Source organism: Myodes glareolus, chromosome 10 (genome assembly GCF_982192425.1).
Source record: "Myodes glareolus chromosome 10, mMyoGla1.1, whole genome shotgun sequence".
NCBI classification, from domain to species: domain Eukaryota; kingdom Metazoa; phylum Chordata; class Mammalia; order Rodentia; family Cricetidae; genus Myodes; species Myodes glareolus.
In genome coordinates, this window is record NC_142035.1 from 68,551,414 (window position 1) to 68,565,945 (window position 14,532).

At 37.1% G+C, this 14,532-nt stretch overlaps 1 protein-coding gene across 3 annotated transcripts in view; it reads left to right on the forward strand.

Moving 5' to 3' along the window:
* Window positions 1–14,532, forward strand: part of Ano3 (anoctamin 3) — a 237,156-nt gene that overhangs the window by 209,164 nt on the left and 13,460 nt on the right. For all 3 annotated transcript variants that reach the window (XM_087911333.1, XM_087911334.1, XM_087911335.1), the window contains 3 exons: window positions 6,422–6,533; window positions 7,320–7,377; window positions 13,290–13,387. In XM_087911333.1, the coding sequence (XP_087767459.1) occupies window positions 6,422–6,533; window positions 7,320–7,377; window positions 13,290–13,387 (268 nt within the window). The remainder of the gene's footprint in view (window positions 1–6,421; window positions 6,534–7,319; window positions 7,378–13,289; window positions 13,388–14,532) is intronic.

Below are 14,532 nucleotides of genomic sequence, written 5' to 3' on the forward strand. Positions count from 1 at the left end.
TTCTGCTTCCTGAGTTTGGGGATTGCAGGTATGCACCACCACAACCTGGTGAGGATAATATTTTCTAAGAATGTCATTTAATAATACTGATATGAGTTTGACACATAATCCCTGAAGAAAAACAGATAGTGGTTAGCCTCTATAAAGTCTACTTCCTGTTGAATAATACTGTTTCATTTCTTTTTATTAAAATTATTTTTTAAAAAAATCTTTTCTCAAGAAGTCAAATTCTCACCGTTTGATGATGATGATATGATAATTTTATGATAATTTTCATAAGTGACCCCAAAAATTCAATCAAAGAACTTCTATAACTCATAAACACCTTCAGTAATATAGCAGGATGCAAGATAAACCCCCAAAAGTCAGTAGCCCTCCTTTATACACATGATAAATGGGATGAGAAATAAGAGAAACATCACCCATCACAATAGCCACAAATAGCATAAAATATCTCATAGTAACTCTGAGTAAAGTGATATGAGAGTCCCCTCTTTGTGCTGTGATTACCATTAATGAATAAAGACCTATAGCAAGGCAGAATTTAGGTAGGCAGAGAAAGCTAGGCTGAATGCTGGGAGAAAGAAGGGCAGAGTTAGGGGGATGCCATGGAGCCGCTGCCGGAGATAGACATGCTGAAACTTTGCTTGTAGGCCACAACCTCGTGGTGATATGCAGATTAATAGAAATGAGTTAAATTAATGTAAGAGTTAGCCAATAAGAAACAAGAGATAATGGGCCAAGCAGTGATTTAATTAATACAGTTTCTGTGTAATTATTTTGGGTCTAAGCTAGCTGGGCAGCTGGGAACCAACAAGCGCTCTCTCCCTTCTCCAATACCAAAGAAGTAGAAGACCTGTTTGACAAGAACTTTAAATCTTCGAAGAAAGAAATTCAAAAATACATCAGAAAATGGAAAGATCTCCCATGCTCTTAGGTAGGTAGAATTTACATAGTAAAAACGGAAATCTTACCAAAAGCAATCTGCAGATTCAACGCAATGCCCATCTAAATTCTAGCAAAATTCTTCACAGATCTTGAAAAAACAACTCTCAACTTCATATGGAAAAGCAAAAAATCCCAGATAGCCAAAACAGTACTGTACAATAAAGGCGCTTCTGGAGGCATCACAATCTCTGACTTCAAACTCTACTACAGAGCTACAGTACTGAAAACAACCTGGTAATGGCATAAAACAAGACAAAATGACCAATGAAACAGAATTGAAGTCCTGAGTATCAATTCACACACCATGAACACCTGATTTTTGACAAAGATGCAAAAAATATAAAATGGGGATAAAAGCATATTCAAAAAATGGTACTGGCATAACTGGGTATCAACATATAGAAGAATTAAACTAGATCCATATCTATCACCATGCACAAAACTCAAGTTCAAATAAATCAAAGACCTGAATATAAAACCAACCACACCAAACCTCAAAGAAGAGAATGTGGGAAGTATACTTAAACATATTAGCACAGAAGAGTACTTCCTAAATATAACACCAGTAGTGCAGACACTGAGAGAAACAATAAATAAATGGAACCTCCTAAAACTGAGAAACTTCTGTAAAGCAAAGAACATGGTCAACAAAATAAAACAGCAGCCTACAGAATGGCTACTTCATCAACCCTACATTGGACAGAGTGTTAATCTCCAAAATATACAAAGAACTAAAGAAACTGGTCATCAAAAGAACAAATAATCCAACAAAAAATGGGATCTAGACCTAAACAGAGTACTCTCAACAGATGAAAATTGCTGAAAGACACTTAAGGAAGTGTTCAACATTCTTAGCCATCAGAGAAATGTAAACCAAAACAATCTCAGAAGATTCCGTCTTACACCTGTAAGAATGGCCAAGACCAAAAACACTAATAACAGCTTATGCTGGAGAGGATGCAGGGTAAAGGGAATACTCTAGTATTGCTGGTGGGAATGCAAGCTGGCATAGCCCCTTTGTATATCAGTATGGCATTTTCTCAGAAAATTAGGAAACAACCTACCTCAAGATGCAGTAATATCACTTTTGGGTATATAGCCAAGGAACGTTCAATCAAACCACAAGGACATGTGCTCAACTATGTTCATACCAGCATTATTTGTCATAGCCAGAACTTGGAGACAACCTAAATGCCCTTCAACAAAGAATGGATTAAAAAAAAAAAAAGATATGGTTCATTTACACAATGGAGTACTATACAACAGGAAAAATGACATCTTAAAATTTGTGGGCAAATTAATGGATCTAGAAAACATCATATTGAGTGAGGTAAATAGTACCCTGAAAGACAAATATAATATGTACTCACTCATACGTGACTTTTAGACATGAAGCAAATAAAAACCAGGCTACAATTCACAACCCCAGAGAACCTAGTCAACCAAGACCCTAAGAGAGGCATACATGGAAATAATCTACATGGGAAGTAGAAAAAGACAAGATCTCCTGAGTAAACTGGGAGCATGGGGATCATGGAAGAGGGAAAGGGGGAGGGGGAAGACAGGAAGGGAGCATAGAAAAATATATAGCTCAATAAAAACAATAAAAAAATAAGAAAGAAACAAAGACACTCCAAAAAAAGTAATTCGTGGTAATAATAGCATTGGTCTATGACTGTGAAATATGATTTCTAATAAACATTTTTCTTTTGTTAAAAACAAAACAAAACAATTTTTTCTCATTTCACATACCTATCCTAGTTCTACTACCTCTCCCGCTCCCTCTTCCCCCACCTTCTCACCACTCTAGCTCCCCCATCCACTCCCAAAAGAAGGTAAAGTAAGGTAAAGGATCAAGGGAAGTCAACACAGTCTGACATATCACTTTGAGGCAGGACCCTTCCACCCTATATCTAGGCTAAGCAAGGTATTCCTCCAAAAAGAATGGGCTCCAACATTCAATTTGAGCGCTAGGGATAAATCCTGGTCCTATATACAAGTGGCCCCACATACTGCCCAAGTCACACAACTGTCACCCACATTCAGTGGGCCAAGTTAGATCTTATGCAAGTTCTTTCATTATTAGTCAAGAGACAATGAGCTCACACTAGCTCAAGACAGTTGTTTCTATGGGTATCAACATTATGGTCATGATCCATTTGCTCATATTATCGCTCCTCCGTCTCTTGGGCTGGTCTCCACCAGCTCGGTCCAATGCTTAGTTGTGCATCACTGCATCTGCTTCCATCAGTTGATATATGAATGTTCTATGATGAAAATTAAGGTAGTCTTCAATCTGATTACACAGGAAGGCCAGTTCAGGTACCCTCTCCACTATTGCTTAGGGTCTTATCTAGGGTCATTCTTTTGGATTCCTGAGGATTTCCCTAGTACCAAGTTTCTGGCCGGTTCCTTTTATCTCTGTATTTTGATGTCTTTCTTATAAAAGACTTTCTGAAATGCTAGTAAATAATGACACTCATTCACTTAAAATTTTGGATTACATTTGTTGTGTGTGTGTGTGTGTGTGTGTGTGTGTGTCTTTTGGAGTCAGTTTTTTGCTCCCACGTTGTGGACTCCAGGAATTGATCCCAGGTGCCTGAACTGGCAGTAAACACAACACAACAAAACAAAAATGATACATGTAGCACACGTAGTGTGTATTGTTGACTGGTTACCAGACCTGTAGAGTGGAAAAGATTCTGTCCTTTGAAAAAACCCAACTGTTAGAATTTTAGATAGTGTTTTAGATTTGACAACTTCCCTTCAGCGTCATGTTTACCTCTGTTCGGCCTACCTTGTTGTCTGCTGACTCAGAAAAATAGCTATGGTTGTCAGAATATACGTGTGTATACATTATCTCTTCTTGGATCCTCCAAGTCATATCTTTATTGATCTGTGATCTGATAAGCATGTCTCAGCATTCTTTTGGGGAAATTTTATTCTTCAACCACTACCTCATGCTCAGACTTCAGTTTTAGGCTCCTCTGCTGATCTAGCTAGTTACTTGATTTCAATTATTTTTTGATTTTTAGGAAACAGACCTGACCATCTGCTAGTTTCTCCTTTGTCCTAGTCTCATTAGGTTTTATGATTCCATATTAATACCTATTTGAATACTTAGTTCTGAGGGATTCAGAAAGGAGTCATCTGAATATGTATATTGCAAATACTTAAAATAGTAAAGAAAGAAATTAAAAAGAAAACAAATAAAAGAATATGGAGGAGAGAAGTTCATTTCTTGACATTCTTATTGGGAGCATAACTTTTAATAGCTGAACAATCTCTCCAGCCCAAGGATCATTTCTTAAACAGTTATATAATAATAGATTTATTTTTCTGCTTCCCTTATTAAAATGAACAAAAGTTATATTCCAAGATTCTGTCTTGCCAATAACTACAATTAGAAAGGAAACACTATAAAGTATTTTTTGCTAGTTCTTTTATTTTAGGTTTTTTGCTTGTTTGTTTTTGTTTTTTGAGTCAGGGTCTCACTATGTGGCACTACCTACCTGAAACTCACTAGTAAACCAGTTTGAACTTAAACTAACAAATATCTACCTGGCCCTGCCTCCAGTGTCTGGGATTAAGGGCATGTGCTAGACTTGGTTCTTTACTTCTTACTATTTTTTCGATGCAGTTTTTGTACTTCATGGACACCTGAGAACCCCTCTAGAGCCAAGTCTCTTGCCACCCCTAAAATGGCTCTCTTAATTAAGATATCTTCTTCCCTGCTCCCACATCTGCCCTTCCTCCATCTCAACCATTCCACTCCCCCAAGCTCTCCCCAATCCGTCCCTTCTACCTTCTCTCTTCCCCTCTCCCCCTCCCCTACCCTACCCCCACTTCCACCCCCATGCTCCCAACTTTTGCCTAGCAATCTTGTCTGCTTACAATTTCCATGAGGATCTATATATATTTTTCTTTGGGTTCATCTTATTATTTAGCTTCTCTAGGATCGCAATTCCGGGAAATAAAGTCAGCCAAGGCATGAAAGTATAGGCTTCCTATTAGCTTGGTTAAACAGTCTCTGTGGATTTCCCCATGATGATTTTGACCCTCCCCCTTGCACATATAACCCTTCCTTCCCCTCTTGGTTCGGACTTCTGGAGATTGGCCTGGTGCTTGGCTGTGGATCTCTGCACCCATGTGATCTAGACTGACAGCTGGCAAGCCTGCATGGAACCACCCAGGCCCTCTGCATGTGTCCAATGATTGTTTAGCTTGGTTTATTTGAGGGGCTCCTGGCAGTGGAACCAAGGTCTTTCTCTGGTTCATGAGCTGGCTTTTTGTACCCCATTTCTCATGGTGGGATGCCTTGTTTCAGCCTTGATGCAAGGAGGGAGGGACTGATCCTGCCTCATTTTAATGTGCCAAGTTTTGTTGACTTCCCATAGGAGGCATTACCCTTTGGGAGAAAAGTATGGGGTGGGGAAGGCTGGAGTGGGGGCGGGAAGAGGGATGGAAGTAAGAACTGAGGTTGGTATGTGAAATGAATAAAAGATTTAAAATAAAAAGAGAAAGAAAGTAAAGGCATAATCAGAAGTCAAAATGTATCATGACGTTACTGTCTTAAAACTCAGAAACCACCTCATACACACCAAACAAAATTTTAAAATAAATTAACATTTTAAGTAACCTAATTTATGACTGCTGATGATCTTAAATAGTACATTTATCACCAGTAGCTAGTTTATTATCAGTAGCTAGATGCATTAAGGGAAAGTTAAGAAATAATTTGGCCATAAATGCATTAAGCAAGAAAACAATATTTATGTTGTCAAAATTTAGAATTCATTTTCTATTCCAAGTTAGATGCTCATTCAAAAGGAGTCAGAATTTGTTCCATGAAATAATATTATAAAATCTTTGTTTTGTTACTTGTAGTCGAGAACCTAGGTTCATATTAAAAGTCATAATCATTAAAGTAAGCCCTTTTTGTTGTACTTAATGTTACATAGCAAGTTATTCCATGTGGTGGTAAGATTGAGGTACATTGCTCAAGTTCAAAGTCAACATCAGAGGCAACTATATCAGGTCATATAAAGATACTAGAAGAAATAATCCATTGGGGATTAGTATAAAGATCTCTCCTGAGAAACCTTCATGTAATCTTAGTCAAAATATATTAAAACAGAATAGTACACTTTGAATCCTCCTTACTTCTCAGAATGATTTTTCCCAATTAAATCTTAACAATCTAGACATTTTGGTCATTCCAAATATGACCTATATGGAGCTTTTATTGATCAAAAGAGATTTTTCCATGCCTGACTCTTCCCATAATAATATTATATATAATATGTTAAATATATAGATATATATAGATATATATTTTTTCATCTATTTCTATTTGGTAATCTGTATACATTCTCTTTTACCTTTTATTTGCAAGACTGAAAAGGTATTAAAAGTTGAACGCTGAGATTTTTTTATTCACCTCATGTATGTCAATATTTTGTGTTTCTTATAGAGTATCCTCGAACAGAATCAGAATGGGAAAACAGCTTTGCCTTGAAGATGTTCCTTTTCCAGTTTGTCAACCTGAACAGTTCTATCTTCTATATTGCATTCTTTTTGGGAAGGTGAGTTAACTTTACACATCCTGCCATTGCCAGGGAGGAAACAAAACACAAACATCTCTGTTGCCAATTTGGTAATAGAAGCAGAGAATTCTTACCTCTGTCTTAGAATATTATGTAATAATTTTTGCATGTTTTCTTACTCTAGTAACCTCTGACAGTTACTACTTGAATTTTGAACAAACACACACAAACATACACACACATGAGAGAGACAGAAAGAGAGAGAAGAAAAACACCATCTGTGAGTTATCATCTAATTATAAATAATTAATATTTAAATTAGAAGAAAATAATTTCAAATATCCCTGAGTTATGATTTCTTGATGTGTAAACCAGGATTTCAATTATTTTTTTCTCCTTCAATCTAAAATTTGAGAAAAATAAGCACAAAATTGAGGAGCCCAGTTTGCTATTTGGTTAGCCATCCATCCACATGGTTCCATGGGAACATTCAGGAGCCAGAAACAATTTGAACAAAACCATTCGGTACATTATGATGATAGTCATTAGCCTGGCCCACACAATATTAAAATTCCTCATGAATCAAAGTATTGAATATCATCAGATTGATGTACCTGCACTTTCTCTACTCATAGGTACTGAGTTTGTGCAGCACTTTCTCCTTTTAAAGTCAGTTACTTTGATGTTGTTTGTGCTCAGCAAATATCAACTGGAGGGGGCAAATAGCACTAGTGAACAATTATGGCTGCCCACACAAGTACTCTGTGTGATGCGTCAGCAGGTGAACTTCACTTAATTGCTAATGAATTCAAACACTCTTTACAGATTCGTAGGCCACCCAGGAAAATACAATAAACTTTTTGAGCGATGGAGACTGGAGGAAGTAAGTAATCCCATGAGAGTGGGTGTGTGAATGGGTATGGATCCAGGCCAGTGACTGTGGGAGGTAATGGGCTGAGGAAGAAAGAGATCCAAGAGTGTTAGAGGCAAATTTTGAGAGAGAAGAGATTTTTTGTGTTCAAAATGGAAGCAGCTACATTAAAAAAAAAAAAAAGATGATGCTTTTAGACTTAAAAAGCAATAAATATACTGGCCTCTTTCCGCATTATTTTTAAATCATGTTTTCTTGTTTGTTTGTTTTCTATTTAAAAGCTCCACAGATATAATCCCATAAGTTTACTCATTTTGGAAAGTATTTTTATCTATTGAGTGAGTTTCCAAATGTAATATGTTAGGGTTGCTGTGATGAATTGAAAATTCAGTCTAAAATAAAACATAAAATAAACATCTGTGCACATGTCCTGAAAGCTCATATTCTTCAGTGATTTACAAAATGTGTGATCCAGAGGAACAAGATGAAGGGGTAGATTCACTGTTCACTCATGAGTCTTCGCGAGGTTGAATGACTGTCCCTCAAAAAGTCAGCACACAGAATGTAGAGCTGCTTTGTCATGCTCTAGCCAACACAAGGATGGGAAAGGATCTAACTAGTCAAGGGATATCTCCCTTTGATTTTGCTTCCTTTGGGGGCAAGCAAGTTGAGAAATACTGGGGGTTTTTTGTCTATGGTTATGATATATTTCTCTATGTGTGCTCTTCCTGTTCACTTTCTGTGCTTATGAATTTATAAACTGATATAATTTGAATCTCACATTTCAAATTGCTTCAAATTTTAATTTTTCCTCAATAGCTCATTTTAGAAAAATATTTATTTAATGAAAATGATAAATCTTTTGTTTTTCTTTTGTTCTTGTTGTTTGCCTGGGACTTTTTTTTGCTGTTGTTGCTGTTAGTTTGATTTGAAAAAGAGTCTCACCACCCACAATGGCTTTGAACTAGCTATGAACCCGATAACTAGTTCAACCCCCTGGCCTTCTAGCCTCAACCTACCAAATGAAGCTACATATTTAATAGCAAAAGGAGACTCTAGATTTATGAAAGCCTATTTTTATAGTTGTGTCTATGTCTGGTCTGTGTTTTCTTGATCAGAATTTTGTTCATTCTCTCGGTCAAAATGATTTTCATGATTCCTTTGTAAAAATCCAATGAATAGATGTTTTCTTTAATATGAGGTTATAATATAGAAAGAGTTGAGAAAAGATTGCAGAAAAAATTAAAGGAAGAAATAATTCTTTTCTCTATTAAATAAAAAGTTCATCAAAACCACAGGGAGGTCTCATTTATATTCTTTTCAGATTGTTTTAGAAATTTTCTCTACACATGAATGAAGCCTAAAACTTCCTCAGAATACATGCTTTTCAATAAAAAGCTAGACTCAAATGTTAATTACCCTTGAAATTTGTACTTTGCCCTTTATTCACGACTCAAGAATATCTAGTTATCCATGCTAAATTGGAAGTAGTAATGACTATGTTACCAAATTATTTATAGGTAAGCATTAATTTACAAAATGCAACAAGCACAACCCTAGACTATGAAAGGATCTTCACAAATTGTTGCTGATACTTATCACTCTTATGGCTTCATCGTTATAGTTGTAGTATTCTGTGGCCAAAAACAGACAAAGGCTGAGTGCCATGATATAGTTCTAAAATCCCAACACTTGAGAAGATGAAAAACGAATATGACAAGTTGGAGACAAATTCTGAATGCATAATGAATGACAAACCTACATAGGCTTTTACTAAGTAAGACTTTGAGGGTGAGGAGGAACACTAAGACCTTTTATAAGCCTTGGATTGCCTGGACTTCTTGGTTTTATTTTTAGTTTATTTTGTTCTGTTTATTCATATGACTGTTAATTAATTTTTGTTGATATTTATGGCCAGGAATTATGCTCACCTCCAACAAAAGCCTGGTCACCTTGGTCATCCCCTTCATAACTTAAGGCTTGCGTCTTTCAAAAGGGATTGACTGAATTAGTTACAAAGCCTAAGGTGGGAACAGAGTGACTATAGCCACAAAGATGCAGACTGATAACCTTTTAGGGGTTATCACTGCCATTAAGGTTGTTCAAATGCGTGCTATTATTCTTTGTTTTTCTTTTTTTTATTTATTTATTAAAAATCTCCACCTCCTCCCCACCTCCCTTTTCTCTCCCCCTCCTCCCCTCCCCCTCCCTCTCTAGTCCTAAGAGAAGTCAGGGTTCCCTGCCCCATGGGAAGTCCAAGGTCCTCCCCACTCTATCCAGGTCTATAAATGTAAACATCCAAATAAACCAGGCTCCCACAAAGTCAGTCCATGCAGTAGAATCAAAACCCAGTGCCATTGTCTTTGGCTTCTCAGTCAGCCTTCATTGCCAGCCACATTCAGAGTGTCCAGTTTGATCACATGCTCCATCACTCCCAGTCTAGCTGGCCTTGGTGAGCTCCCATTAGATCAGTCCCACTGTCTCAGTGGGTGGACGCACCCCACATGGTCCTGACTTCCTTGCTCATGTTCTCCCTCCTTCTGCTCCTCATTTGGACCTTGGGAGCTAAGTCCGGTGCTCCAATGTGGGTCTCTGTCTCTATCCAGGCACTTAAGGTCATGCTCAACCTCCTTAGCAATCAGGGAAATGCAAATCAAAACAACTTTGAGATACCATCTTATACCTGTCAGAATAGCTAAAATCAAAAACACCAATGATAGCCTGTGCTGGAGAGGATTTGGAGTAAGGGGAACACTCATCCATTGTTAGTGGGAATGCAAGCTTGTACAGCCACTTTGGAAATCAGTGTGGCGGTTTCTCAGGAAACTGGGAGTCAACCTCCCTCAGGACCCAGCAATTCCACTCTTGGGAATATACCCAAGAGATGCCCTATCATACTACAAAAGCATTTGTTCAACTATGTGCATAGCAGCACTATTTGTAATAGCCAGAACCTGGAAACAACCTAGATGCCCCTCAATAGAAGAATGGTTAAAGAAGGTGTGGAACATATACACATTAGAGTTTTACTCAGCGGTAAAAGCAATGACATCTTGAATTTTGCATGCAAATGGATGGAAATAGAAAACGCTTTACTGAGTGAGGTAACCCAGACCCAAAAAGAGGAATATGGTATGTACTCACTCATAAGTGAACTCTAGTCATTGAGCCTATAATGCGTGATCCTAGAGAAGCTAAATAAGAAGGTGAACCTGAAGAAAATCATATAGTTATCCTCCTGGATATTGGAAGTAGACAAGATTGCCAGGCAAAAGTTGAGTGCACGGGGGTGTGGGGGTGGATATAAGGGGAGATGGGTAGAGAGAAGGGAGAAGGGGAGGATCTGGGAGAGCTTGGGGGAATGGGATGGGTGGGATGGAGGAAGGGTGGATATGGGAGCAGGGAAGTAAATATCTTAATTAAGGGAGACATTTTAGGGTTTACAGGAGACTATACTCATGAAGTATAGGATATAGTCATAAATTAACAAATGTTTCGTCCTTGAAATCTAATGTCCTATTTGCTAGAATTTCCCACCCAGAGAAAAATCTGGGAATTTCAGCTCCTTCTTTTTTGAAATGGCAAGGAAGAGGTAGCACAGTATTCTCATATGTGAAATTAAATTCAGTTATGCATTTCAAATAAGAGGCACAATTGATAGGAATCAGTATTAAGAAAAATGATACAATTTGTCAAGTTTTATGAAGTAACTATATTGAATTTGTGGCTTTCCCTATAGTTATGTAATATCTCACAAAAATAACATATAAATCCATTATTAAATTGTTTTAAATTGCTGACTTTTATCAAGCACTTACTAAATACTGGTATATTCCAGAAATTTTTATTAAGTGCTCTTTCTATACAATTTCACTAAATCCTCATAGCAATATTATTGCCATATTAATTTTATAGATGAGTGGACAAAAACAGAGAAGCTTCATAATTTACTGAAAGTCACAAAATTGATGAAAGTATGATTCAAATAAAATTAGCATTGCTTCAAAATCTTGCTTTTGTCATTATTTCCAGTCACCATTAGGATGGGATATGAACATAACTTTGGACATACATATTGCTGAGATGACCAATGACTGGTTCACATATTGAGAGGGGTTTAGAGAGAAAATTCTAAAGTAGGTGAAGCAAAGGGACATGGAGTCTGACATTCTTTTCTAGGTCCTAGCTTCCTCAAAGTAGGTATCGTGACTAAAGACACTCAGTCTCCCTACCACCTTCCCCACATACATTCTCACCAAGAATGAGAATCTCATTCTTGCTTAGGCCTTTTGCACATTGATTCATGACTGAATATACATTCTAAGTATGAGATTTTTCTACCAAATGAAGTTTAGAGCGTTTAAAGCACTGGGTTTAGCCATCACAATGTGAATTGTATAAACTAACAAAGGCCATCATTTCTTGTTGTTCTTTATAATAAAGGTAAAGATATTTATAAATTACAAATTTTTCCAGGCTCAATTTTAACAAAATCATTGTTGACTTGTTATTTTGACTTTGACATATCCTTTACAGGAATGATTCAATCATATATCATTCATATCTCTCATGGTTTTCTTTCTCATAATACTGTATGTATGCCAAGCATACATTCCAGCGCAACTGACATATTTGGTAAATAGACTTATCTTTAACATGATGCCTTGTGGGAAGGAGACCAGAGTAATTCTTTCTCAGACTCTGAGCAAATCAATTTGCCCCAAGTCTCTCTACAAAAATAACCACTTTGTTGAGCTGTGATTGTCCCATGTATCTTAGTAATTCAACTTCAAACAGTCTATGGAACACACACATGGTATAAAGTGAGGAAGAAGTCAGGGATCATATGTTCATGTTAGAAGGAGGAGGTGACCTGGAATTATTGAACCTGAGCCCTGCTATGTCATGAGCATGGCCATGGGCAAACCTACTCTTTGGTTCAGATTGTTGAGCTACTGGGCTAGAACAGGAAAAGCAGGCTCTTTTATGTCTTAATTATTCATTCCTTTTGAAGTCCCACTAGTACCAATTTGACAGAAATAGAAACTATGATCAAAGCCATAGGAACCCCCATTTTTATGAGCAGGACATGATCTGATTTCTAAAGATCCAGACCCACATTTTCCACCTGAATTGCCTTTATAGTGTAGTTCAAAGTTGCACATATTGGTTGCAGTAATCACTTAAATCATATTTCTGTGAGAGTGTGTGTGTGTGTGTGTGCGTGCGTGCGTGTGTGTGTGTTTCACACCAATTTATTGAATCCAAACAACTGCAAGAAATTAGCACAGAGAAGAAAATTTTTATAAAAGCCCAGGCAAGGAGACCTATATGATCTAGTGATTTTCAAATCACTTGAGGTTACAAAACTACTGTCGAGAAGAGAAGAAAGTGGGGAGATAAGAAAGACATACAATGCTGTATGCTGATTGCCTTGTTCAGCAGCCCTTGAGAAGAGGGAGGAAATGACACTGGTGATCGCTGTTTGCAACACACTATTGTTAGTTTCTTAGCTTTGAGCTGAAAGCGGAGTAATAGATATCTTACAAAAATGTCTTAATTTTTTCAGAAAAATCTAAAATTATTTGGAAATAGATCCTAGAAACAAAATCATAAACACTGTCTTTTCTTAATACCTTATTGTTTGTAGATGTAGAGTATTTGTTAGCATTCATCATATGTGACCATGAGTGACAGTTGCAAACAGCAAGTACTCACTGATAGCTAACCCAAATTCCACCATGGTTACTGAAAATGTCATCGTACCTGTTTCCATTCTTTTACATGGGAAAATGCGACCCAGATGTAAAGTTTACCTTGTGGTTTAAAGTTGGAGATATTTGAAGCAGCTTGGGACACAGAGGGAGAAGTAGAATCTTTGTGGGGGGAGCAGGAAGCTCATGGCTCTTACTCTTCTATTCTAGTGCCATCCTAGTGGCTGTCTGATAGACCTCTGCCTCCAGATGGGGGTCATCATGTTTTTGAAGCAAATATGGAACAACTTCATGGAGCTGGGATATCCGTGAGCACGCATGCTATCTTTAGATGTGTTTTCTATAGAGTTATGATTTGGGGTTCATGAGCAGTGAGATGAGCGGTCAGCTCCCACTCTGCTCCTTACTAAATGTATGATTTCCTGTAAGGTCAGCCTCTCTGAGCCACAATTTTTACATCTTTAAGAAAAGACAAATCGTTAGATCAACTTCAGGACCAGATGATGGGGTTAAAGGAACTAATGTACGTAGAATACTAGTTCGGTTTGTTAGCTATTTTTACTGATAGTAAAGCAGAATCTTGAAAAGAAAATAAATTCTCTGTTGTTTTTGAGCTATCAAAAGGTATAAGGTGGTAGTAACATTACTATTACTTTCCTTTCCTTCCAAAATGGAACGTTCAAGCAAAGGATGTTGGACAGAACGAAGTTTGACAAACCTTTTATGATGCCTTCTTTGTCTTAACCCTACAAAAATCCTTAGAAGCAAACTGATGCAATAATATTCTGTGAGGACATTTTCATATGAAAGAAAAACTGATGAGCTGATTCATGATAAATACAGATTTACTCATTGATTAATGATATAAAACAGGCTTACTCATCAAAATTTACTTTCATTCTTTTTTTTTATGTCTTCCTATGAATGACCTTCCTGAGCCCCTGACCTAGTGGTGGAGAAGTTCTATTAACACAGCAGCATGCCGAGTATCGGTTAAGCTATGGGGAAACTTAGAGCATGGGTTCAGAATGATCTACTCCCGGTGTGAATTTTTTTCTCTGTTCCCTGCTAATTTTGGTTAGAGTTTATGTCATCTCTCTGATATTTTTTTTCACTTGTGAAACAAGAGATTTGCAAAGATTAAATGAAATGACCCAATATAATTTAAATTTTAAATAACAAAATGCTTTGGAAGAGTATATATTATATACAGATGTGAATATCTAATATATTTGTATAAATATATAGGTACAGGTTATATAACAGACTCAGTGAAATCTCTTCTACATAAAGCCTGCATGAGGAATGAAGGGCTGGAGTCCCTCATGTACTTGCTATGTTCCTTTCTCTCCTTTTCCTATCACTCTAAAATGTCTGGGATAGGAGGCATCATGTAAACACAGCTAAGGAAATGAGACATCAAGTATGGGGCATAAGATTTGACCTGCCATGA